General features: G+C 54.4%; 2 protein-coding genes across 2 annotated transcripts in view; one reads left to right on the forward strand and one right to left on the reverse strand.

Moving 5' to 3' along the window:
- Pkd1 (polycystin 1, transient receptor potential channel interacting) overlaps positions 1-12,289 on the forward strand; it is a 48,687-nt gene extending 36,398 nt beyond the window's left edge. Inside the window, exons 27-46 of the mRNA XM_051167889.1 lie at positions 896-1,066; positions 1,143-1,286; positions 1,372-1,582; positions 1,669-1,795; positions 2,588-2,701; positions 2,801-2,853; positions 3,065-3,249; positions 3,343-3,463; positions 6,861-6,979; positions 7,057-7,259; positions 7,330-7,524; positions 8,023-8,162; positions 8,746-8,858; positions 9,118-9,259; positions 9,394-9,519; positions 9,731-9,905; positions 10,018-10,308; positions 10,402-10,536; positions 10,613-10,918; positions 11,013-12,289. Coding sequence (XP_051023846.1) covers positions 896-1,066; positions 1,143-1,286; positions 1,372-1,582; positions 1,669-1,795; positions 2,588-2,701; positions 2,801-2,853; positions 3,065-3,249; positions 3,343-3,463; positions 6,861-6,979; positions 7,057-7,259; positions 7,330-7,524; positions 8,023-8,162; positions 8,746-8,858; positions 9,118-9,259; positions 9,394-9,519; positions 9,731-9,905; positions 10,018-10,308; positions 10,402-10,536; positions 10,613-10,918; positions 11,013-11,480 — 3,539 coding nt within the window. The 3' untranslated portion in view covers positions 11,481-12,289. The remainder of the gene's footprint in view (positions 1-895; positions 1,067-1,142; positions 1,287-1,371; positions 1,583-1,668; positions 1,796-2,587; positions 2,702-2,800; positions 2,854-3,064; positions 3,250-3,342; positions 3,464-6,860; positions 6,980-7,056; positions 7,260-7,329; positions 7,525-8,022; positions 8,163-8,745; positions 8,859-9,117; positions 9,260-9,393; positions 9,520-9,730; positions 9,906-10,017; positions 10,309-10,401; positions 10,537-10,612; positions 10,919-11,012) is intronic.
- A 133-nt stretch (positions 12,290-12,422) lies between these two features.
- Positions 12,423-23,365, reverse strand: part of Tsc2 (TSC complex subunit 2) — a 38,761-nt gene continuing 27,818 nt past the window's right edge. The window contains exons 26-42 of the mRNA XM_051168368.1: positions 22,659-22,787; positions 21,232-21,396; positions 20,890-21,042; positions 20,691-20,803; positions 19,592-19,810; positions 18,096-18,299; positions 17,450-17,518; positions 16,397-16,527; positions 15,557-16,047; positions 15,259-15,334; positions 15,008-15,094; positions 14,188-14,374; positions 13,879-14,018; positions 13,167-13,245; positions 13,008-13,099; positions 12,818-12,916; positions 12,423-12,721 (exon numbers count right to left, since the gene is read on the reverse strand). Coding sequence (XP_051024325.1) covers positions 12,557-12,721; positions 12,818-12,916; positions 13,008-13,099; positions 13,167-13,245; positions 13,879-14,018; positions 14,188-14,374; positions 15,008-15,094; positions 15,259-15,334; positions 15,557-16,047; positions 16,397-16,527; positions 17,450-17,518; positions 18,096-18,299; positions 19,592-19,810; positions 20,691-20,803; positions 20,890-21,042; positions 21,232-21,396; positions 22,659-22,787 — 2,599 coding nt within the window. The 3' untranslated portion in view covers positions 12,423-12,556. The remainder of the gene's footprint in view (positions 12,722-12,817; positions 12,917-13,007; positions 13,100-13,166; positions 13,246-13,878; positions 14,019-14,187; positions 14,375-15,007; positions 15,095-15,258; positions 15,335-15,556; positions 16,048-16,396; positions 16,528-17,449; positions 17,519-18,095; positions 18,300-19,591; positions 19,811-20,690; positions 20,804-20,889; positions 21,043-21,231; positions 21,397-22,658; positions 22,788-23,365) is intronic.

Consider the following 23,365-nt stretch of genomic DNA (forward strand, 5'->3'; position numbering starts at 1 on the left):
TTGGTGACAACTTCCCTCATTTACATGGAAAGTCTCTCTTGACAGAGGCAAAGGCAAGAGCTCTTACTTCAACAACTTTATCTTTTATTCTAACTTTGTTTCAGTGTTGCCACTTTACTCTCATGGTGTGTGTGCCTGAGGTGGGCCCGGGGACTCCTGCTGAGCACGTGTTCTGCCCCTGAGCGCGACCCCACCCACCAGCCATGCTTTCATTATTGCTGGCCAGTTTTCTGTTTTAAAAGTTGAGGGTTCAGCCAGGCGTGGTGGCACGCGCCTACAATCCCAGCACTTGGGAGGCAGAGGCAGGTGAATCGCTGTGAGTTCGAGGCCAGCCTGGTCTACAAAGTGAGTCCAGGACAGCCAAGGCTACACAGAGAAACCCTGTCTCGGAAAAAAAAAAAAAAGTCGAGGGTTCATGTCTAGTGAGTAGGAAATTACCTAGCCATATAGCTGTTGTCTAGGGGACCTGGTTACTGCGTGGTGGTAGCCTGTCACATGATAGGCTAGCAGGTTTATGACCCTGGCTACCCCTGCTGCTGTGGGATTTGTGTTTGAGCTATGCAAGCTGGACCTGGTAGTGTGAGCCCATAATCCCAGCTACTTGGGAGGCTGAGGCAGGGGATCACAAATTCAGGCAAGTGAGGGCAAGTTCCAGGCTAGTTTGGGCAACTTTGTATATTAAAATAAATTGTTTTTGAAAATGGATAAGGACAAAACTCAGAGACAGGGCACTTGCCTGTCGTGCATATCGCCCTGGGTTCAATCCACATTACTATAAAAGTAAAAAATTTAAAATATGTTTAAAGCTAAGGAGTACTGTATTGTTTGGCAGACAGGGTGAATCATATGAGTTTTGTATATAATAATAACAAACCCAGAGTTCTCTGCTCTTTAGGCACCACGGCTCACGTAGGCATCATGTTGTATGGAGAGGACAACCGTAGTGGTCACCGGCACTTAGACGGTGACAGAGCCTTTCACCGAAACAGCCTGGACATCTTCCAGATTGCCACCCCACACAGCCTGGGCAGCGTGTGGAAGATCCGAGTGTGGCATGACAACAAAGGTCTGAGTGAGAGCTGTTGCCACCCCTGCCTCCTGCCAGCCTGTTTCAGTCCTCACTGGGGTCCCTTCTTCCACAGGGCTCAGCCCTGCCTGGTTCCTGCAGCACGTCATTGTCCGGGACCTGCAGAGTGCCCGCAGCACCTTCTTTCTGGTCAATGACTGGCTATCTGTGGAGACTGAGGCCAACGGGGGCCTAGTGGAGAAGGAGGTGCTTGCAGCAAGTAAGGCTCCTACCTGCCCAGGTGGTGGAGGCAGGAAGGAGGGGTGCTGTGATGGATGCTTAACCCTCCTGAATCTTCTTCCCAGATGAAGCTGCCTTGTGGCAGTTCCAGCGCCTCCTAGTGGCCGAACTGCAGAGAGGCTTCTTTGACAAGCACATCTGGCTCTCCATATGGGACAGGCCGCCTAGGAGCCGGTTTACAAGAGTCCAGAGGGTTACCTGCTGTGTCCTCCTCCTCTTCCTGTTCCTGGCTGCCAATGCTGTGTGGTACGGGGTCGTGGGAGATACGACGTACAGGTGGGCCTTGTGAGGGTGGATGGTCCCCTGGCTGACTTCTTTCTACTCTTTTCCCAACCCATCCTGTCTTTTCTCTCTCACCTCAGCATGGGGCCTGTATCCAGTTTGGTCCCACCAAGTGTCGACACAGTTGCTGTTGGGCTTGTGTCCAGTGTTGTAGTCTACCCTGTCTACTTGGCTGTCCTCTTCCTCTTCCGGATGTCTCGGAGTAAGGTGCGCTGGGCAAGGGCTTTGGAGCTCTGAGGTGGAGTATGGTTTGTGGTGTTTGGTGTGGCAGCCAGAGGGAAAATCTAGAAACCAAAAGTGATTCTTTGAAAAGGTAGACATCAGCTAAGCCATCAGTTAGATTGACCAAAGGGGAAGGCATTCAAATTACCAACACATAAATCAGAGGAGACATCTTGGTATTTGTAAAGAAGTAGATGGAGTTGGAAGCAGATTCCGTGAGCAGCTATACACCAGCAGCAGATTGGGACACCTAGAAGAAGCAGTTGATTGCTAGAAATATGCAGACTCCCAATACCAATTTAAAAAGAACTCAAGAGCCGGGCGTGGTGGCGCATGCCTTTAATCCCAGCACTCGGGAGGCAGAAGCAGGCGGATCGCTGTGAGTTCGAGGCCAGCCTGGTCTACAAAGTGAGTCCAGGATGGCCAAGGCTACACAGAGAAACCCTGTCTCGAAAAACAAAAAAAAAAAAAAAAAAAAAAAAAGAACTCAAGTAGGAGGGCAGTGGTAGCACACACCTTTAATCCCAGAGCCAGGCGCATCTCTGAGTTCAAGGCCAGCCTGGTTTCCAGAGCAAGTTCCAGGACAGCCAGGGCTACACAGAGAAACCCTGCTCAGAAAACTAAAAGAAAAAAGAATCGAATACCCCTCAATATTTCTAGAACAAGTAAAGAGCCCAGGTAGTCACTCAGAGTCATCACAAAGATGAGAGGGGCCCGTGGCTTCCCACCCAGCTCCAGCAGCCATTGGAAGCTAACATGACTGTTCTTCCCTCACAGGTATCTGGGGATCAAAACCCCACACCCACAGGGCAGCAGGCTCTAGGTGTGGACAGCTACCTGGACCCATCTGTGCTAGACAGCTCTATCCTCACACTGTCTGGCCTCACAGAGGTGAAGGCTCCCCAGGGGCTCGAGGCAGGCTGAGCTGGCTAGGGCAGGCGGGCTGTCATTTCTTGCTGCATGCACACTCACGTACTTTCCCCTTCACAGCAGGCCTTTGCTGGGCAAGTGAAGAATGACTTGTTTCTGGAAGATGCTAAAAGGTGAGGCTACCTAGAGAAGCTGTGAGCTTTGTTTGGCCTAAGTCAGCAGGCCATGTTGGGGTGTTGGGCTGTATGTCCTCATCCTGTCGTCACGCATTGTTCCAGGAGTGTGGCTGCTCAGAAGCTGTTGTGTCCTCATGCATAATGCTTCCTGTGCTGCTGTGACTAGGCTTTGGCCAAGTACATGTAACAATGTCTATGTTGTCCACAGCCTGGTGTGCTGGCCGTCCAGCGAAGGCACTCTCAGTTGGCCAGACTTGCTCAGTGACCCATCTGTTGTGAGCAGCACACTGCAGCGAATGGCCCAGGGCAGGCCTGGCTGCATGTTGGGCTCAGAGGAAGATGGTGCCTCACTGGTTAACCCTTCCTTGCCTGCCAAGTACTTGACAGCATCAGGTGAGCCAGAGGTGGGAAGGAATGGCTTCCAAGCTTTAGGAGAATGCAAGGTACCGAGTGTCATGCCACTGTAATACTGTGTGTTCTCTCTAGATGAAGACCTGATCCAGCAGGTACTAGCTGATGGGGCCAGCAGCCTGGTTCCCACGCAGGATGCCCTCACAGAAACAGACCTGCTTACTAGCCTGGGAGTGCCTGGCGTGGTTGGAAGGAGGTAGGGTGTTTGGCGTACTGTGCTATGGGCCCTGGGCCTGCCTCCTGGCCGCCCTGTAGCGGGGAGTTAATGGGATCCCCTCAGGAACCCAGCACCCTTTAGAGAAGTGACAGAAGCATGGGGCATTTCAAAACTGGAGAGGCAACCAGCATGTACCCCAGGGGCTTGGTCTGGGGAGATACTTTGTTTTGTATTTTGAGGCAGGGTCTTACTGAATAGCCATGAGGGAATTTTGATTTTGAAGTCAAAACTGAGCAATCATGGGAAGTTTTTAAATATCTTATTTTCACTTTGAAACTTCTTTATTTGAATGCCTAAGAGTTAACAAGTTAACGGGGTGTAGTGGCACATGCCTGTAATCCCAGCGCTTGGGAGGCAGAGGCTTCTGTTAGCCGGGCGTGGTAGTGCTTCCATGCCTCTAATCCCACAGAGAAACCCTGTCTCAAAACAAAGAAAAAAGGGGGCATGTGGTGGCACACACCTTTAACCCCAGCACTTGGGAGGCAGAGGCAGATGGATCACTGTGAGTTCGAGGCTAGCTTGGTCCACAAAGTGAGTCTAGGACAGCCAAGGCTACACAGAGAATTCCTGTCTCAAAAAAATAAAAAAACTAAACCAAACAACAACAACAACAAAAAAAACACCAAAAAAAGTTTCTTGCTTTTACCAAGTCAGTGACAAGAGTTCATATATTCTTTTTCTCATCTGTATCTGTTTCAGTGTCTACATTTTCATTCTTTTTTTTTTTTTTTTTTTTTTTTTTGAGACAGCGTTTCTCAGTAGCTCCGCCTGTCCTAGAACTCTTTGTAGACCAGGCTGGCCTTGAACTCACAAGAGATCCGCCTGCCTCTGCCTCCTGAGTGCTGGGGTTAAAGGCTTGCGCCTCCATAGCCTGACTCATTCTAAATTTCAAACAACCAGAAATTAGTGATGAATGAGCCACACCAGAATGTGGAAAGGGAGACGTCTCTGAATTACTTGACGGCAGCACAAAGGGCTTAATGGAGAAACCGTGACATAGGGAGTTGCTAGTCACTGCTTCCAGTGCCCCACCTGAAGCTCTCCCACAGCTGTGCTCCTCCCCCAGCCGTATTCCTGAGACAGAAGTCAGCTTCGTGACTCACACAGCTGTGAGCTCCTAGCTGCGCCTTCCATCCCATGCCCCTTTCTGCCTGGACCGTCGCTAGGGCCCGTCCTGTGGGCTCTCTGCACCACCTCTGTGGTTCTCTGATCCTGCTCTCCTGGCTCCCTCCTTTTCCAGCCGTATTCAGTGCTTAAAAGGACAATAGGTACCCGGCAGAGTCCAGTTGTCCTCATCCCAGCCTCACGGCCGGGCTGATGGCCAATATCCCCCAGGAGTGTGTGGTCTTCCAGTGCAAGGCAGAGGCCACGTCTTTTGTTACCAGCCCTGTTAGCAGCACACTGTTGGGCCTATAGATACCCACTCAGTGACTCTGCAAGGAAACTACACAGGGCATAGTGCCAGGGCAGGCGTTGCTGGGGGCCATCTTTAAAGTGGCCTCCCACACTGCTGCCCCACTGCTCAGCATGCCGCTTCCCCAGCTTCTGCCTCCTGCGTCTGCTGCTCCCTCTGCCCAGAGTCCTCCTCCCCAAAGAGGTGCTCCATTCATCCCTTCCTTCCTGTCTTTGCCCTGATGTGGCTTGAATAGAGCTTGGCTTTGCCTATTATGGGCTGGATTCAGTGAGGTCTCACCACGTGAACCTGAAGTGTGCTCACTCACATGCTGTGCCTTTCCAGCCCCTTCCTGCTCCCAAAACACTGACGCGTTCCTGCTGTGTGCGCAGAGTACAGACACTTTGTTCTTTCCACGTTGTGCACAGAATCTCCAGCAGTGCCTGGCATCCAGTTGAGAATGGATCCATTCCTGCCAACTGATTTACAGTAACAGGCACAGCTTGCTCATGCAGCTGAGTTCTATGAAAGCATGGTGCTCTGTGCATGTATCTCGTGTGTGTGTGCGTGTGTGTGTGTGCGCGCGCGCGTGTGTGTGTGTGTCGGGTTTTTATTTTGTTTTTGTTTTTTTTCAAGTCAGGTTTTCTCTGTGTAGTCCTTGCTGTCCTGGACTCACTTTATAGAGCAGGCTGGCCTGGAACTCACAGAGATCCACCTGCTTCTGTCTCCCTGAGTGCTGGGATTACAGACGAACCACTGTGCCTGATTTGTGCTATGTATCTTTACTTTCTTTTTCTAATTTACTTTTTAAATATTTATTTATTTATTTTATGTATATGAGTGCTCTGTCTTCGTGTGATGTTGTGAGCCACCATGTGGTTGCTGGGAATCGAACTCAGGACTTCTGGAAGAGCAGACAGAGTTCTTAACCACCAAGTCATCTCTCTAGCCCTTGTACTATCTATCTTAGTGGTGTTTGCTCCGTATGTATCTGTAGACAGATACACATTGGATGATATAAGAACTATTGTGCCTGTTAATGTGCACACTCCTCAGTGTATGGGAATGCTGATATTAACTGTCCTCAATTTTTAAACTCTTAGCTAAATACTTTATGACTTTTACATTCAGCAAAGTTAATTTAATGGGGAAAAGAACCATTATTTTCAGTTATTTCCTATTCTGTGAGTGCTTACCTTGATGAACCCATATATCTTTCCTCATGAGCTGGCACAGCTCAGTGGCAGGTGAATTTGGTGTGGAACGTGCAGTTAATAACCCTGGGGGCACAGAAAGTACCAGCAGGCATGGGAACTTTCCCCTCAGACAACATGACAGTCTCATGCCTTCTTTTTGCCCTCTTAGCCTTGCTTCCTTTTTTATTTATTTGTTTTTGAGACAGAGTCTGACAATGTACTTGGCTAGCCTGAGCTCACTGTGTAGTCCAGGCTGGCCTTTTAAAAATCACCACCACGCAGCCGGGCATGGTGGCGCATGCCTTTAATCCCAGCACTCGGGAGGCAGAGGCAGGCGGATCGCTGTGAGTTCGAGGTCAGCCTGGTCTACAGAGTGAGTCCAGGATAGCCAAGGCTACACAGAGAAACCCTGTCTCGAAAATTTAAAAAAAAAAAAAAAAAAAAAAATCACCACCACACAGGAATGTGCGTCTCTGTAGCATTTTGCCGGGCAGTGCTTGAGAAGTGCTTTCAAAGGTTAGATGGAACACAGTCGTGGGTGGCTGGTGTGAGGTTGGAGAAAGGCCACCAGGTTGTGCCAGAGCCAAACATGTACGATACGGACTTCGTGGTCTGTACAGAAGCAGGGGCAGAATGACCATGGTGTCATACAGTCCTGGAAACACATTCGCCTGGCTCAGGACTCTTAAGATGCTGAAGGAATTGCTCCCAGACCAGTGCAGACTGTTACCACTGCCTTTCCTTCCTGGGAGGATGGGTAAAACTCATGGCCCCTTCCTGCGCCCAGGTCCAGTGTTCCTGGGGAGAAGCCGGAAACACTGATGCTGCAGACACTGGGGGAGAAGAGGCCACCCAGCACGGGCCTGACTTGGGAACGGCCCCCAGTGACAAGGCTCTCCAGGACAGGTACGCTCACCTTGAGCAGGACATCCCTTCCAGGCCCTCCCAGGCTAGCAGCCATGCAGCTGTCTGTGTGTCTCCAGGACTGGTGGAAGGTCTTCGGAAGCGACTGCTGCCTGCCTGGTGTGCCCCCCTGGCCCATGGCCTTAGCCTACTCTTGGTAGCCGTGGCTGTAGCGGTTTCAGGATGGATTGGTGCAGGCTTCCCTCCCAGCGTGAGTGTCATGTGGCTTCTCTCCAGCAGTTCCAGCTTCCTGGCCTCATTTCTTGGCTGGGAACCCCTTAAGGTAAGAGGGCTCCTGGAGGGGAGGGGGGCTGCCAGTCCCATGCTGCCAGCTGATGCTCCTGCCACGCCAGGTCCTGCTGGAGGCCCTCTACTTCTCACTGGTGGCCAAGCGGCTGCACCCTGATGAGGATGATACTCTGGTAGAAAGCCCAGCTGTCACACCTGTAAGTGAGCGTGTGCCCCGTGTGCGCCCTCCCCATGGCTTTGCACTCTTCTTGGCAAAGGAAGAAGCCCGCAAAGTCAAGAGGCTCCATGACATGTTGAAGGTGAGTGCTGGCCACAGGCAGCCCTACATCATCTGTTTGCTCCACTCTGACCTCCAGCAGGCAGTCAGGGCTTTGCATCTCCTGTCCTGTTACCCGCAGGGACACCCCCCCATCTGTGTTTATTGTACATCTCAAGTTCCCCCACTTAGCCTTGAGGGTGCTGTTTTGAGCTGTTTTAGTTCTCAGAGCCTGTGCCTCTTCCCTCAAGAGGAGTACTAGCCATAGGAGTGTGCTGCTATTCCTTAGAAGAGACACCCTCACATGGGTACTTTTGGTTTTTGGGTTTTTTTGTGTTTTCAAGACAGGGTTTCTCTGTGTAGCCTTGGCTGTCCTGGATTCACTCTGTAGACCAGGCTGGCCTCGAACTCACAGAGACCGGCCTGCCTCTGCCTCCCGAGTGCTGGAATTTAAGTCTGCCCGGCTAAGGGTAGTCTTAAAACCCTGCTCTGGCCCCGTGGGATGGGTCAGCTGACGGGAACCATCTACCCCTGTCCCCAGAGCCTCTTGGTGTACATGCTTTTCTTACTGGTGACGCTGCTGGCCAACTATGGGGATGCCTCTTTCCACGGTCACGCCTATCGCCTGCAGAGCGCCATCAAGCAGGAGCTGGCCAGCCAGGCCTTTCTGGCCATCACCCGGTAGGGACACTCAGGACACACACGTCCATGCACTGAGCCAGGGTGGCACTGATTTGTTGTCTTTAGTCCATGCCATCCTGTATGGAACATTTGGAAGTGTCTAGAATCAAGGGTGCCCTTCAGTTCATGGACCACATGTAACCCAGGGTACCTACAAACAAGTCCCGACACAAAATCCTAAATTTGCCATTAAAAGCATGAGATGTTTTATGTTTGTTTTTTTAATTGTTGTGTCTGTAGCTCAGCTGTACAGTTCTTAAGCATGAACTTTGTAGACCACAACATGTCACAGTGTCATACAAAATGAACCTGTGTGATGCTCTTGAACTCACTGGGCTGTGGGCTAGAAATCCTTGTGTGGCCCCGGTCAGCAAGGATGGACACCCCTGATCTAGACACTTGTTTGGTTGTTAGGACCAGAGTACAAGCTGGGGTATCCAGTGGGTAGAGAGTCCGGACACTGCTTAGTCTTCTGTGGTGCACAGCACAAACCCAGGACAGAATGCCAGCAGTCCAAGAGTAGGGAACATGGGTCCAGCATCGTCTTGTCGGCCTGGACCTCAGTGACTGACTCTTGCTGCAGGTCTGATGAGTTCTGGCCATGGATGTCACACGTACTCTTGCCCTATGTCCACGGCAACCAGTCTAGCCCTGAGCTCGGGCCTCCACGGCTGCGGCAGGTGCGGATGCAGGAAGGTAAGCTGGCACGGTGGCCATGCTTATACCCTGCTTCTTCAAAGCAGCCCACAGCTGAGCTATTTGAACTCTGCTCGACTATCCGACCTTTGTTCTCTTCTGTAGTTCTCTTCTGCTGCCTTTCTACAATATGGTAATGTTTGCTTTATGGGTGGCTAGGAGGATACAGGGAGCTCACAGCACAGGAGTGCAGCTGAGTTGAACAGAGCGTTGCCCATTGGTTACCGTATGACCTGAGCCCTGGCCCTCTGCTTTCTAGCATTCTGCTCAGACCCTTCTAGCTCGAAGCACACGTGTTCCACCGCAGGAAGCTGGAGCACCAGGGACTATGGCATTGGCTGGCAGAGTGTGGTGCAGAATGGCTCTGAGACGTGGGCCTACTCTGCACCCGACCTGTTGGGGTGAGTAGGACAGGGGCCTAAAGGCCCCACGTGGGTGAGGGATGTTCTCTAGAGGGTCTTCTGGCCTCATGGGGGACATGCCTTTCAGATGCTCTCAGGACTAGAGAGTTTTCAACACTGCCCTGTCTTCACAGCGCCTGGTACTGGGGCTACTGTGCAGTGTATGACAGTGGGGGCTACATACAGGAGTTAGGTCTGAGTCTGGAGGAGAGCCGGGAGCGCCTGGGCTTCCTGCAGCTGCACAACTGGCTTGACAGCAGGTGGGTGTTGAGGGGGAAAATGAGCAGAAACTGAGCTACTCCGTTGCCTCACTCCTAGCCAGGTGTCCCCATGCCTAGCCTGGAGTCCCCTGTGGGCCCCTCTCCCTGCCATGGCTCGTATGTAACTGGCCAAATGCAGTGGCCACTTCCCACCCTGCATCCTGCGCTCCTGCACACACGGCCCCTCCTGCTGACAGCACCCTCCCTGCAGGAGCCGTGCCGTATTCGTGGAACTCACCCGCTACAGCCCTGCTGTGGGGCTACATGCTGCTGTTACACTGCGCCTCGAGTTCCCTATAGCTGGCCATGCACTGGCTGCCTTCAGTGTCCGCCCGTTTGCCTTACGGCGACTCAGCACCGGCCTGTCTCTGCCACTACTCACCTCGGTATGCCCTCCCACTCCGTGTCTGTGCTCAGGGTCCTGGTCATGCCCCACAGGAATCTGAACACTCCTGACCACACCCCTCACATACCTCCTCTCCAACTCCCCCAACCCAGGTATGCTTGCTGCTATTTGCCCTATACTTCGCCGTGGCTGAGGTGCACACCTGGCGCAGAGAGGGGTGTGCACGCTCTGCAAGGCCTGAGGCCTGGGCACGGTGGCTCCTGGTGATGCTGACAGCAGCCACAGGACTGGTCCGCCTGGCCCAGCTGGGCATTGCTGACCGCCAGTGGACCCATTTTGTGCACGACCATCCACGCCACTTCACCAGCTTTGACCAAGTGGCTCAGCTGGGCTCTGTAGCCCGTGGACTGGCAGCCTCACTACTCTTCCTGCTCTTGGTCAAGGTGAGGGCCTGGCGGCTGGTAGTGAGGCTGGCGTGTGGCTAGGATCAGACTCCGTGGCCTGGTGAAAGCTGACGAACTGCCTCCTATCCACAGGCTGCCCAGCAGCTGCGGTTTGTGCGCCAGTGGTCCATTTTTGGCAAGACGTTGTTCCGGGCCCTGCCAGAGCTCTTGGGAGCCACCTTGGGCCTCGTGGTACTTGGTGTGGCCTATGCCCAGATGGCTGTTTTGGTAGGTTGCTGTTCAGGGGTGTGCCAGGAAAGTGCCTCACCCAGAGTGTGCCTTGACGTCTGTCTCTTTCTCACAGCTTATTTCCTCTGGTGCTGACACTCTCTACAACATGGCAGGAGCCTTCCTGGTGCTGTGCCCTGGGGCCAGGGTCCCCACTCTGTGCCCTTCTGAGTCCTGGTACCTGTCCCCTCTGCTGTGTGTGGGGCTCTGGGCTCTGCGAGTGTGGGGTGCCCTGAGGTTAGGGGCTGTCCTCCTGTGTTGGCGGTACCATGCCCTGCGTGGGGAGCTCTACCGCCCAGCATGGGAGCCCCAGGACTATGAGATGGTGGAGCTTTTTCTGCGTAGGCTTCGGCTCTGGATGGGCTTCAGCAAGGTCAAGGAGGTGGGTACGGCCCAGTGGGGGGGAGAGGGATACACCCTGGGTCTCGCGAGCCCAGGGTGCAGCCGGACTGACCGAGCCCCTGTGCCGCCCCCAGTTCCGCCACAAAGTCCGCTTTGAAGGAATGGAGCCACTACCTTCCCGCTCATCAAGGGGCTCCAAGTCATCCCCGGTTGTGCCTCCACCCAGCGCAGGCTCAGATGCTTCACACCCCTCCACCTCATCCAGCCAGCCAGATGGGCTGAGTGCAGGCGGAAGCCGCTCAGCACTGAGGCTGGAACCAGAGCCTTCACGCCTACATGCTGTGTTTGAAACCCTGCTTGTCCAATTTGACCGACTCAACCAGGCCACAGAGGACGTCTACCAGCTGGAGCAACGACTACAGAGCCTTCGAGGCCACGGGCACAGTGGGCCTCCTTTCTCTCCTTCCCCTGGCTGCTTCCCAGGCCCTCGGCCAGCTTTGCCTAGCCGCCTTGCTCGGGCCAGTCAGGGGCTAGATCAGACTATAGGCCCCAGCAGGGTATCTCTGTGGCCTAAAAACAAGGTCCACCCCAGCAGCACTTAGGCCCTAGGGGTCCTTTCCTGGGAAGGCCTGTGGCTTCACACTGGCCTCAGAGCCAGGGTGGACACCACTCAGTATTACCTTCTGCTGCCCTCAAGGTTGGGCCAGGCAGAATGGCTGCATGCAAGTTCTTTAGGGTGCAGGTATTGTGGCCTTCCTTACCTGCCTGCCTATGGGCTTCAGCACTTTAAAAAGGCTGTGTGGCCAGCCAGGACCCAGGGTCCCCTCCCCACAGGAGGACACAGCAGTATTGGACCAAGTGAGTACCCAGCCTCCAAGATGCTAATTTATTTCCCAACTCCTCAGAGTCCTCAGGTACAGCGGGCTGTGCCCGGCTCTACCCCTAGGCGGCCATCTCCCCTTGCTAAGTAAGGATCCAAGCTTGAGGGAGCTAAGCTACATGTCTTCCTTATCCATCCCCTAAGTTATTACCTCTCTTGATGTTTCTGCAGCGTAACTTGCCTCTAGCCGCCACCCTCTTTGTATGTCCACCAGCAATAATTTATATGGGGTTAAAATGTATATATTTTTGTATGTCACTATTTTCCACTTGGGCTGAAGGGCCTGGTGGCTGAAGATGGCTCCATTGCTACCCAGGGTAGAAGTGCAGGGGAAGCTGCAGCCACTATTGGATCCGAGTCTGGCCTTGGGCAGGTGCTGGACAGTATTGAAGCCACCATGGCCTTGTTTTCTCCTCCCTTGTCTGAGGCCAGACAGCACCCAGATCTGCTGGTTTCAGATCTGAGCAAGGGCAGGAACTGCTATGCGTTGAAAGATGCCAAGAAGTTACTGGACAAGACCAGCACTGGGGCTGGCCCCTGGGTTGGGGAAGAGAATGTGTGTGATGGCGCCTGCCTGCTTCTGTGGGCTCCGCTGCAGCTCTAGCCCTGATTCTGCCCCAACCCCAACCAGACAAAGTCAAATAAAAGAGCTGTCTGACTGCCGTCTGTGCTTTTCTCTTAACGTCAAGGGCCAGCTGGGTACGGCCAGTTTATTTCAGGTAAGAGTACAGTCAGGTGGTGGTACTGGGTGGGGAAGGGCCGGCTAGCCACAGAACTCTAGTCATGGGTCTGCTGGCCTCACACAAACTCGGTGAAGTCATCCACAGAGGAGATGAGGCGTTTCCGCTGTCCTGTCTCATAGGTGGGTGCAGGCTCAGCAGGGGCTTGGGCTGGAGCTTTGGCGTGGGCTGGAGGGTGCATCAGAGGCAAGCTTGGGTTTGAATAGTGCACCTCTTCACGGATCTAGAGAGAGAGAGAGACAAGGCTTTGGCAGTGAGCCCAGAAGTTCTGCTCCCACCAGATTGAGCCATCACAGCTCTGAAGCCCTGCCCTCCCTACCCGGTGCCGGAGACGCTTAATGTGGCGGAGCCTGGCGATCCACTTGGAGGGATAGATGTCAGTGGGGTTGGATCGGCTATGGTGAACCTGCGAAGCCATCTGGAGACATCAAAGCAGGTGGTGAGCTCCCATCCAGGAACCACTCCCACCACCATCTCCCAGCTAGCCCTGGGCTGCAGCTACCACTCACATTTGCATGCAGGGCCATCTGTCGGGCCACGAAGGACAGATTGCGGTCAGACACAATCTTGGCTACACTGGTGTCCACAAGGCCTTCCATGTCTGTGGAGACACAGTGCTTGTACCTGACTCAGGCTAAAACTGCCACCCTCCCCAGCCTGAGCCTCACCTTTCCTGCACTGCAGGGTCAATAGGTTGCATTTGTAGTCCAGCGGGGTGATGATCACATGGACAAAGTTGAATTGGCCCTGCATGAGCAAGAAGAAAGTCATCCTGGCACAAGCGTGTGCTGAAGACACTCCGCTTCACTGCTGTGTCAGAGGGCATCACCTCAGCAGGCAGCACTGGCCTGCTTCATCCCTGCCTAAACACAACCTATCTGCATCTGGGCCCCAACACAGATCTGCTTTTGTGTTTAGCTTATAGCATACAACCTGCCTTGCAGGCTGCCTGGGGGGGGGGGGGTTGTGTGTGTGTCACATACACACACACCTATATACGTAAGACAGCGGCCTGGCCCGGCTCTCACACTGCTATACTACCCACTCTGAGGCTGTTCTCAGGACGACACTGCCCCTGACCCTGATGTACCTGGTTCTGACACACAGGTCATATGAGATGTACCCAGCAAGGACCCTTAGAAATCACTCTGGCACCATGCTCCTGCTGGGCACTGTACATTTCACTAAGCACATAGTCACCTAGCTACTCATGAAGGCCACAGCTCATCCTATATATGAAGAAAGGCTTTGTGATCATGTCTCCTGTGTTCCTTGTCTCAGTGCATGGGGCTCCCAAGAGTAGCTCCCCTCTCACGACACACCAGTAGACACTTATTGCAGCCACTGCCTGGGTACCCAGCACGTGAAGATGTCGCTCACCTTAATGGTGCCCAGCTTGAAGTCCTCACCGGAATCATTGTAGATGATAGAAACAAAGTCATTGCCCAGGTGCCGTTTCTTGTCACAGCGATGCTTGTCCACATCCTTGGTGGGCATCAGGGTAGCAATATGGAAAACAGCTGTAGGATGGGTGACACTGGGCTGGGTGCTAGGACAGGACACCTAATGCTGGGCTTGAGGGCCCAGGTTGAGACCTCCCTCCAGATTTCCCTTGTTTTTTCCAGCAGCTCTTGGCTCCTTTCCCAGAGGGCAGGGCTTGGAAGCACGGCTACTCAGAGCAGTACAAACCTTGCATGATGTCATCATGCCAGCAGTAGGTGAACTGGCCATCCTCGCCACACACATCCAGTCCACCCAAGTACACCTTGTCTGGCTGGCAGTCCTTGAGCTCGATAAGCCGACCCAGGCCTGTCAGAAACTCTGTGTACCTGTAGGAGCCATGCTCATTTGACAGGATGGCCAGCTCACTGCTGCTCTGTGGAAAAATCGAGAAGATGAGAGTAGCACCAGTCCAACAGTCACAAGCATGGCAGATTCCACGCCAGGGTGGCTGTCACCATCTCCCACTCGGTACTTTCCTGCTTACAGCTGTCCAGTCTATAACATTGGTGTCACCTAGCCTCCCTCCCTCCTCCTGCATCCAGCTAGCAAAACCAACATATCCTAGCACTGCTCAGCAACCCTAACTCTGTCAAGGCTTTTACACAGCAGCCAGATGGAGACTTTGAAAACGTTGGTGTTAATGGTGACTTTTGGCTCAAAGTAGTCCGGGGTCCCCACCTCACTCAGAAGAAAAGTATAGCCTGTGCTCATCTATTGGGCTGAGACTGTCCATGATGGGCCTCTGTGCCTCCTGCTACTTAGCTATACTCATTCAGTGGCCCACCCTTGGGCCTCAGAACTCTGCTAGTGCACACATGCACTCTGCCGTCCTCATAGCTCTGTGTACCAACACATTGGCCTGTCATCTCAACGCTGTGCTTCTGGTCAGGGCTCAACAAGCTCCCAGTACTCCAGAGCTTCAAAACCAGGGACTGAACGCTGAGGTGGGAGAGACCTAGACCCACTGTTGAGACCCAAGGGTCCTATGCTGGCCTCAGGGCCTTACCTGGCCTTCTCCCACATACAGGACAGCAATCTTGTGGGTATCATAGGATGGGATCTGGTCAAGGAGCTGCACTGACCGCTCGAAGGACTGTAGGCACAGAACCTGTGTTAGTGCAGGGCAGACTACCCTGCCACCAGTCACCAGCCCAGATAGCCTTCCTAGCCCCCATCTTCAGGATGATTGTCTCTACTCAACAGAACACAGCAGGCTGTGACCCCATCCCTACAGCAGGAGAGGGGAGGCAGGCCTACCTCATTGGGCAACAGGATGGGCTTATTGGACTCATCACCAAAGAAGGGTGAGTGGTAGAGCTGTAGGAACACAAAGCTGCAGAGAAAGCGCTGGTCAGGGCAGGGCCAGGGCGGAGGCCCCCCGAGCAGAGTAGCAGGACCTAAACTCTGTGCCCAAGAACCCACCCTCCTTATGGCTCCCACCAACCACAGGGAGGACATCAGAATCCTGTCTACTCTCCCAGGCACTGTCTGGACACTCCAGCCAAGGATAGAGTGTATGCCCTGGAGCTCGTGGCAGTTTGGGATTTGTGCCCACCTGGGGTTGATGCCTGGCACCTTTTCAGCACTGGAGGCCGCAGCTCTGGTCTTGAAGGAATCCCTCTCTACCCTCTTGCCCCTTCGTGATGGTGCTGAATCAGAGATGGTATAGCCGCGGGGCCGGAGGCCACCGGGGGAGCGGGGAGAACTGGAAGGCAGGGGACTCTCAGGGGGGACAGTGACGCGGTTCTCTTCACCTGGAGCTGACCAGGTAGCCGCTTCCCCATCAAGGATCCCAGACTGAGACCGGACCTTAGCCTCGGGACTCAGCCGTCCCAGGTCAGCCTTGTCCCCCAGGTCTCCAAGGGTGTCCTGCAAGGTCTGCAACTCAGGAGAAGAGCTAGACTTGCTCAAGGGCTGCGAGGGTTGGAAGGAGAGGTCCACTGCGGGCCGCGCCCCCTCGGAGGAGACGGCCCGTGCAATTGGGATAGCCCCTGCAGCCAGCTCCTCCAATTGGGACTTTTCTTCCTGGCTAGATGCTGAGGATGACTGCAGAGACATTTTGGAAGAAACACTGTTAGAAGGCACTCACGCACCAGGTTCCTCCAGCTCCCACTCCAGTCCTTTGACCGTGCCTGCCATCTTTTCTGGGCCCTTCTCCTGAGCAGAGAAGCTAAGAGCCCCACAGACTGAAAAAGGCCACAATAAATGCCACCCAGATGGAGTGTGAGGGACCCCGGTGGTCTGAGCAGGAGAGACATGGGGGAAGAACTGGCCATTTCTTGGTCAAGGAGAGGGTCTATCAAATTCACACAGGACATTAGTACAGAGGTAGCAGGTCTGAGATGGAAGCTGTGCCACCTGCCCTGGCTTTCCCAATGGCTGCCATGGCACTCACCCTGCTGTAGGTGTCAGGCCGCTGGCAGTGCCTGTCTGTACCTAACGCTGCCTCGAAGTCCTCCAATTCAGGGGGCTCCACTGGCACATGAGCCTCTCCTGGACTTCCCTCCTCAAGAACCACGGCGGAGTCTGGGAGGACACAGACAGAGCTGCTTGCCATGTGCTGGGCAGGCCAGGTGCTCACATGACCTCAGAACACAAGCTTCTTCCTGCTGGAAGGGCAGTACCCTGCAGAGCTTCCCCCCTCTGCCTGTGGCTGCCCCTGGAGCAGGCTGGAGATGGACTCTGAAGGCCTGGGGAGCCCTGGCTTTAGCAGGCTAGTGGGCAGAAGCAGCTCTGTCCGCCCTGCATCCTACCTGCAAGGCAGGTAGGAGGGTAGGGTATGGACCCCACTCAAGAAGGGCTCCAGCTTGGTGTCTGAAGCCTGCTCTGAGACTGAGGAAAGAGGCCTAGTTTCCCTAGGGCTTTGGACCTGAGGAAGAAGCTGACAGGATGTCCCCATGTGCAGACTTGCAACTCACTCTGAGGACAGAGGCTTCAAGTCCCCAAGCAGCATGTCCCAGGGCAGGGTGTGGGAAGAAGCAATCCAGGGTCAGTGCCGCCTGTGACACCCTCCCCTAGCTCTTGCCCACACTCCAGCAGCCATGTATACACTGCCTTTCCAAAACTAGCTCCTGTACACATGAGGGAATCTGCTGGGCAACCTTCCAGAGACAGTGGCAAAGAGCTAGGGGTCTTGTCATGGAGGTCTTTGACCGGCTCTGATGAAAGGGAAATGCACAAAACAATCACATCAGTAGCCAGGAAAAGGGCAGCTCGATGGAGCCCCACCCAACCTGTCAGCCAGAGGCCAGGGACAGCTCAGAAGGACATGTGTCAAATGGTTCCCTACACAGCTATCCCCATTTCAGCCAGGACCCTGCTCCCCAAGGGCGATGATAGGCTCAGCCAGCCATGGAGGGGTGACCAGATGAGGGACGATGAGAACAGCGTCTATGAGGCAGTGGTGCTCTGCAGACCACATGGCTTCCTCACAGGGATGTGCCAATACCTGCCCAGGAAACGCTCCTGTGCAGCTGTCCTTGGCAGCTGGACTGGTACAGGGAGGAGAAAGAAGCCACTGCAAGGTAACCACGCGAGTAGCCTCGTCAGCAGCAGAGACTGCACAAGGCCGAGCAGAGAGGATGGGCACAGCCCCGGGCCTGGAGAGGAGAGAGGGGAGGGCCAGCGGCGGCCAGGGCCGCCACACAGGGCTCCCAGCTCTCCAAACAGCATGCACAGCCTTTGGGAGGTCAGTGCTGGCCAGCTGCTGGCACATGGACATCCTCACAAGTACCATCTATGACCACATACAACCAAGGACCTAGCTGGGCAGGGTTGGCAGGCTGGAAGCACCCAGGCAGGCAGGCAGGCTCAGGCATCCCACCGCAGGCCCGGGGGGTTAGCTCAGCTGCCCGCAGTGCCTCCTCACCCAAGACTATGCCCGTCATGGAAGAGCTGGCAAAGGAGCCACCAGTCTCCAAGGAAGAGGGTTTCTTCAGCAGGCATGAGCCTACTCCTAAACTTAAGGGACCAAACACTAGTATCTCCCCAAAAAGATCCTGAAAATTATGCACATGAGGCCTCAGTGGAGGGAGCCACACTGCCATCAGACAAAGGCATCTGAGGCCCTGCAGGGCCCATGCTCCTGTGCTCACCTGTATTAGAGCGTGGGAGAGTAGGTGGCTTGGCCGTGCCAGCCGCTGGCACTGACAATGACTTGTACAGGGCTGTGTCCCGGTGCTCCTTGAAGCGCTCAGCAGCCATAAGGGCATTGGAAAGCTCTTGCAGAGGCATATTGTTGATGTCTGAGGAGAAGGGGCTGAGCGGGTTCTCCAAGCTCATCAGCCAGCTGGTGTTTCCTGGGGGTGGGTGGTACCTCAAGCTTTAGACCAGACTTACAGTCACACCCCACTCCTAGCACCATCTCCCACAGCCTGTACCCACTCACACCCACTGTGTTGCTCTAGATGAGCACTACACTGAGGTCAGGCAACCCAGCTCAGACACAGAGCAGGGTGCCCAGAGCCACAGCCTTCTTGTACCACATCCCCACAGCACTCAGGCCTGTTCCTAGTCGTTGTCAAGCCCCTCCTTGTGACTGACATGACCCTACTGCAGGCTAAGCTCACAAGCTAAGCTCAGAAAGGACCTCAGAGTGTGACTATTGGAATGGTAAAGGTGAACAAGGCCAAGTGAGACTGTATGGGTGAGGCTGGGAGAGGGCTCTGAGACTGTATGGGTGAGGCTGGGAGAGGGCTCTGAGACTGTATGGGTGGGGCTGGGAGAGGGCTCTGAGACTGTATGGGTGAGGCTGGGAGAGGGCTCTGAGACTGTATGGGTGGGGCTGGGAGAGGGCTCTGAGACTGTATGGGTGGGGCTGGGAGAGGGCTCTGAGACTGTATGGGTGGGGCTGGGAGAGGGCTCTGAGACTGTATGGGTGGGGCTGGGAGAGGGCTCTGAGACTGTATGGGTGAGGCTGGGAGAGGGCTCTGAGACTGTATGGGTGGGGCTGGGAGAGGGCTCTGAGACTGTATGGGTGGGGCTGGGAGAGGGCTCTGAGACTGTATGGGTGGGGCTGGGAGAGGGCTCTGAGACTGTATGGGTGGGGCTGGGAGAGGGCTCTGAGACTGTATGGGTGGGGCTGGGAGAGGGCTCTGAAACTGTATGGGTGGGGCTGGGAGAGGGCTCAGTGGTTAAGAACATCTGTTGTTCTTCCAGAGAGCCAGAGAACCCGAGTTTGATTCCCAGTGTCCACATGCTCCTCACAACTATCTGTAACCATGGTTTCAATGGATCTAATTTCTCAGAAATTCAGGCAAAATACCAATGTACAGAAAAGAGATTATATGAGTGGGCACAGTCTAAGGACTGGTGTCCACATAATAAAGGATTTGGGTTCAACCATGAGGACAAAGAGAAAAGGCAGCCACTTGCAGGCTCAGGAAAGGCCTCAGAAGAAATTAGCCCTGCCCACATTTAGTCTCATTTTCCAATCTCTATATTGGGAGACTAAACATCTGAAGAGCTATCCTGTTTGGCCTCAGCCACCACCCACATTGGAAGAGCAGCCTCCGAGTGAATGCCTCAACGACCCTATGGTTGTTGCCTGAGGAAGACTACTGTACACACCGGCGTGCGGCTTCCTCAGTACCTGTGGGCCTACGGACCAAGATTTCTGCCCAGCCCTGGGTCAGCAAAGGCACATAGGCTGCCAGATTCGTCTCCTCTGCTGTTGGAAGCTGGGCTCCTGTGGAGGCCTTCTCAGGCTTTGCTGCTGCTGCTGCTGCAGTTTGTGGTCCCAGAGAAGCAAGGCCACCTGGGGTATGGGGAGCTGAAGCGTCCAGGGCACCAACTCGAAGGCCATGGCCCCCTAAAGACAAGGGTATTGAGAACTGGTGACCATCACTTGCTCAGTTCGAAGTCTCTAGCACACAGCAGCCTCTTAGACAGAGTCCAGACAGGAAGCACCTGGCCCATGCCTAAGGAAAGCCAGAGCACAACAGTCAGTCCCAGCCCCTGGGTTTTGGCCTTTCGAGTAGGTAGCCTCAGAGAGAACAGCTCAACTGTTAAGAGCACCTGTTGCTCTTCCAGAGAATCTAGGTTCAACTTCCAGCATCTGCTTGGTGGCTCACAACTGTCTGTAATTTCAGCTCCAGTGGTTTTTGACACCTTCACACAGACATACATGTGGCCAGAACACCAATGTATGTAAAATAATAATAGTTAAATTACTAAAAATTAAAAATAAAAATAAAAAATTGGGTGTGGTGGTACACATCTTTAATCCTAGCACTGGGGAGGCAGAGACAGGCAGATCTCTGTGAGTTTAAGGCCAGCCTGGTCTACAGAGCAAATTCCAGGACAGCCAGGGCTACACAGAGAAACCTTGTCTTGAAAAACAAAAACAAACCAACCAGGAAGGAAAAAAGAAGAGCGCTGGCCTCCTGGGCTGAGAGTGGCAGAAGAGAGCCAAGGCCTGCCCACTGAAGCACACTCAGTCAACACAGAGAAAGCTCGGGGGACTGGGCTCCCTTCAGCGGCAGGTGCTTCGTTCCATTGATGAGCAGAGGCGCCATGCCTCTATACCCAGACTGAGGCGAGTATGCCACAAGGACTATACCCAAGAGCCACCAGCAAGCAGGCATTCCTCAAGCCAGCCAGCAATCCCTCAGCTCTTCTGCACACTGAGCCGAAATGAGAGGCAGCTGAGGGATGGTGGCCCTATCAGGAGATGGCTGGGGTGGTCTTACCTGACATGGACCGGACCCGGTCCCGGGCCCCTCGAGACACCTGTTGCCCAGCCTGGGATTCCAGCTTTGCTGGTGCTTCCTTTGTCTGCCTCACATGTGTGCTGGGATCAGAGCTGAGGACAGAAGTGCCATACAGAGTCAGCCTTGGTCTCCTAGGGGCTCTAGCACCACACTATGCACAGAAGGAAGGGACAGTCACCTTGACTCTGGGCCACTCTGCAGATCCCCGGAGTCTAGGCCCAGCAATGATCGGGTGCCAGTTCCCACACTTGTTGTCACAGTGACAAGCTTATTTCCAACCAGCCAGGTTTTGGTCCGACCCCCTGCCAGGAGGAACTCTCCCACAGGGGACCTAAAAGAACAAGAGTGTCCGCCTCCAGCTTGTATGTGCAGGGTCAAAGGGAACTCCAGGCAGTGAGGTCACCAGGACCTCAGAAGCCCAGAGCAGCTGGCACCATGGGCATCCAGTCCAGCTACAAAGGAACAACTAGACAGCTGCCTCTCCCACCTCCAGTGTCCCAGTCCCTGCAGGTCCTCATACCTCTTGGGGACCGCAGTGAAGTTGGAGAACACGTATCGGGCCATCATGTCCAGACATGTTTCTGTGAGCTCCAAGTGGAGATTCTTCAAGTTGTCATCAGCCTGGGCCATAGAGTTCTCATCTGCAGACCCCAGGCTAGCGCTGGTGAGGGATGTCTGTATTCTGCTAGAGAGAGAAGCCATGCCCAGGTCAGGGGTCAAGGCTAAGGGAAAGACCATGCTGAGTCACCTTCTACCAGGAGCCAAAGCTCAATGCATGCACGGCCTAGATGGCCTTGCTCAGAAAGCCCTCCAGGCCCAGGGTGCGGCGGCCAGTGGAACGACAACCTTACAAGCCATGTGGACCAGTCATCCCAGAGAGGAAGGCTGGTAGGAGCCTCACAGCAAAGCCCCTCTGTTTGGAGCACGGCTGAGAGTCTGCCGGGACAGAAAGTCCCTCGCCCCAAAGCACACAGGAGTTAGCCATGGCTGTAGCACACAGCTTAGTCATGCAGACTTAGAGACCATAGAAGGACAGAGCAAGATTGCATTCTGCCCACAGGGCCACCTCCTGTCAGGGACGGGGAGTGGCTGAGCTTTATGTATAGCTTGTAATAGTGAACTGGGGTGACTGTTCAAGTGCCACTCATGCCCCAGGGACCAGAGGAAGGCCTGTAGGTTTCATTCTAACATGAATGTCATAGCTCTCTAGCCACCTACAAGGAATCCACCAGAAAAGAGTTGAGGGGGGACACTACTGAGCACCTTACTGTCCTCAGCTCCCAGAGGCCACACTGAGGCAGAAGCCCAGGGCAGGCACTAGCAAAGGGCTGGATCTCAGGGTGGTAGAAGGCACATCCACAAAGGGCTGGAAGGTGAGGGAAAGATGCCCTAAACTAGTGCAGGCCAAGTCATAGAAAAATGCCGGCATCTAACTCTGGGGCCCAGCCCTCCCCTCCCAGGCTGGCCTCTACTCCAGATCCCTAGACAAAAGCCTCTAGTTCCTCTTAGAATGGAGACCAAGAAGAAAATCTGCCCTCCAGAATGTGGTGGCAAACTTAAGAGAGTCGCGTGTCTGCCAATCTGCACAGGTACAACTTGAATTTGCAAAGCTCTTGCCCTGGCCTTTGCGGTACAAACCTGCGGGGGCTGGCACTAGCCTCCCAGTTTTCTCAGAGTAGCTATCCTAGCTCCAGTCAAGGCTTGGAGGATGATCTCTGAGGAGGCTGTGCAGCCAACTGCGCTTGTACAGGGCTTGGACAGAATGCAACCTTCCCACCCTTTGCCACCAGGCTCTGCTAGGCTGGGGCCAGGCTGTCCTCCAGCTCTGGTCAGGGAGAGCCGCCAGCAGGCGAGGAGGTCATGCATGCAGCCCCATGCACCACCACCCGGGTGCTCACGGGGCCAAGCTCCAGGGTCTGTGCCCCCCGCCCGACACAGCCCCACTACCTGCGGACCACATGTTCAGACACACTGATGCTGCGGCACCGGAAGGCCTCGGCTGCACAGCTCTCTTTGAATTCTTTCACAGGTGGAGAGTTATTCAGGCCTTGTTTGGGGGCTCTGGCTATCCTCAAACTACCGGGCGAGGAAGGAAGCCCCAAGCCCAAGAGAGCCCAGCTCCCGGGAATGGGAGAACAAGCCATTGGAGGGGTGAGAAGGAAAGGTCCCAGGTCACAGGGTCAAGATGGAGAGGTCCCGCGGGTGAGATGAACAAAAGAACCATGCCAAAGGACAGTGAGCAGGGGAAGAAACAGAAAACAAAAATGCATAAAAATACAGCTTTTAAACGCCACTGAGAAAATGCAAGGTTTCACGCATGATACCAAAACAAAAGACATTAGTGCAAATTAAATGTGTGGATCGCCCCGCACGGCAGATTCCAGGCTATAGTGGCCAGACACCCCTGCTTACCCCACAGACAGGCCTTGAGGCCAGGCCTGGAACTCACTGTGGGAAGAGGCTATGGCCAAGGCTGGTCAAACTGACATCTTCAGGCCTAGCTGTGAGGCTTGAGTACAGACTGCACTGGAAAGTGCCGTATCCCACCCAAGGAGAGCTGAGAGCCCGCAGGAAGCAGGGCAGGCAGGGCAGCCGGGCAATGAGGTGCAAACAAGGACAATGAGTACGGGCACAGCTCTGCTTTCAGATTCGGC

This window comes from Acomys russatus, chromosome 25 (assembly GCF_903995435.1).
Source record: "Acomys russatus chromosome 25, mAcoRus1.1, whole genome shotgun sequence".
Lineage (NCBI taxonomy): Eukaryota > Metazoa > Chordata > Mammalia > Rodentia > Muridae > Acomys > Acomys russatus.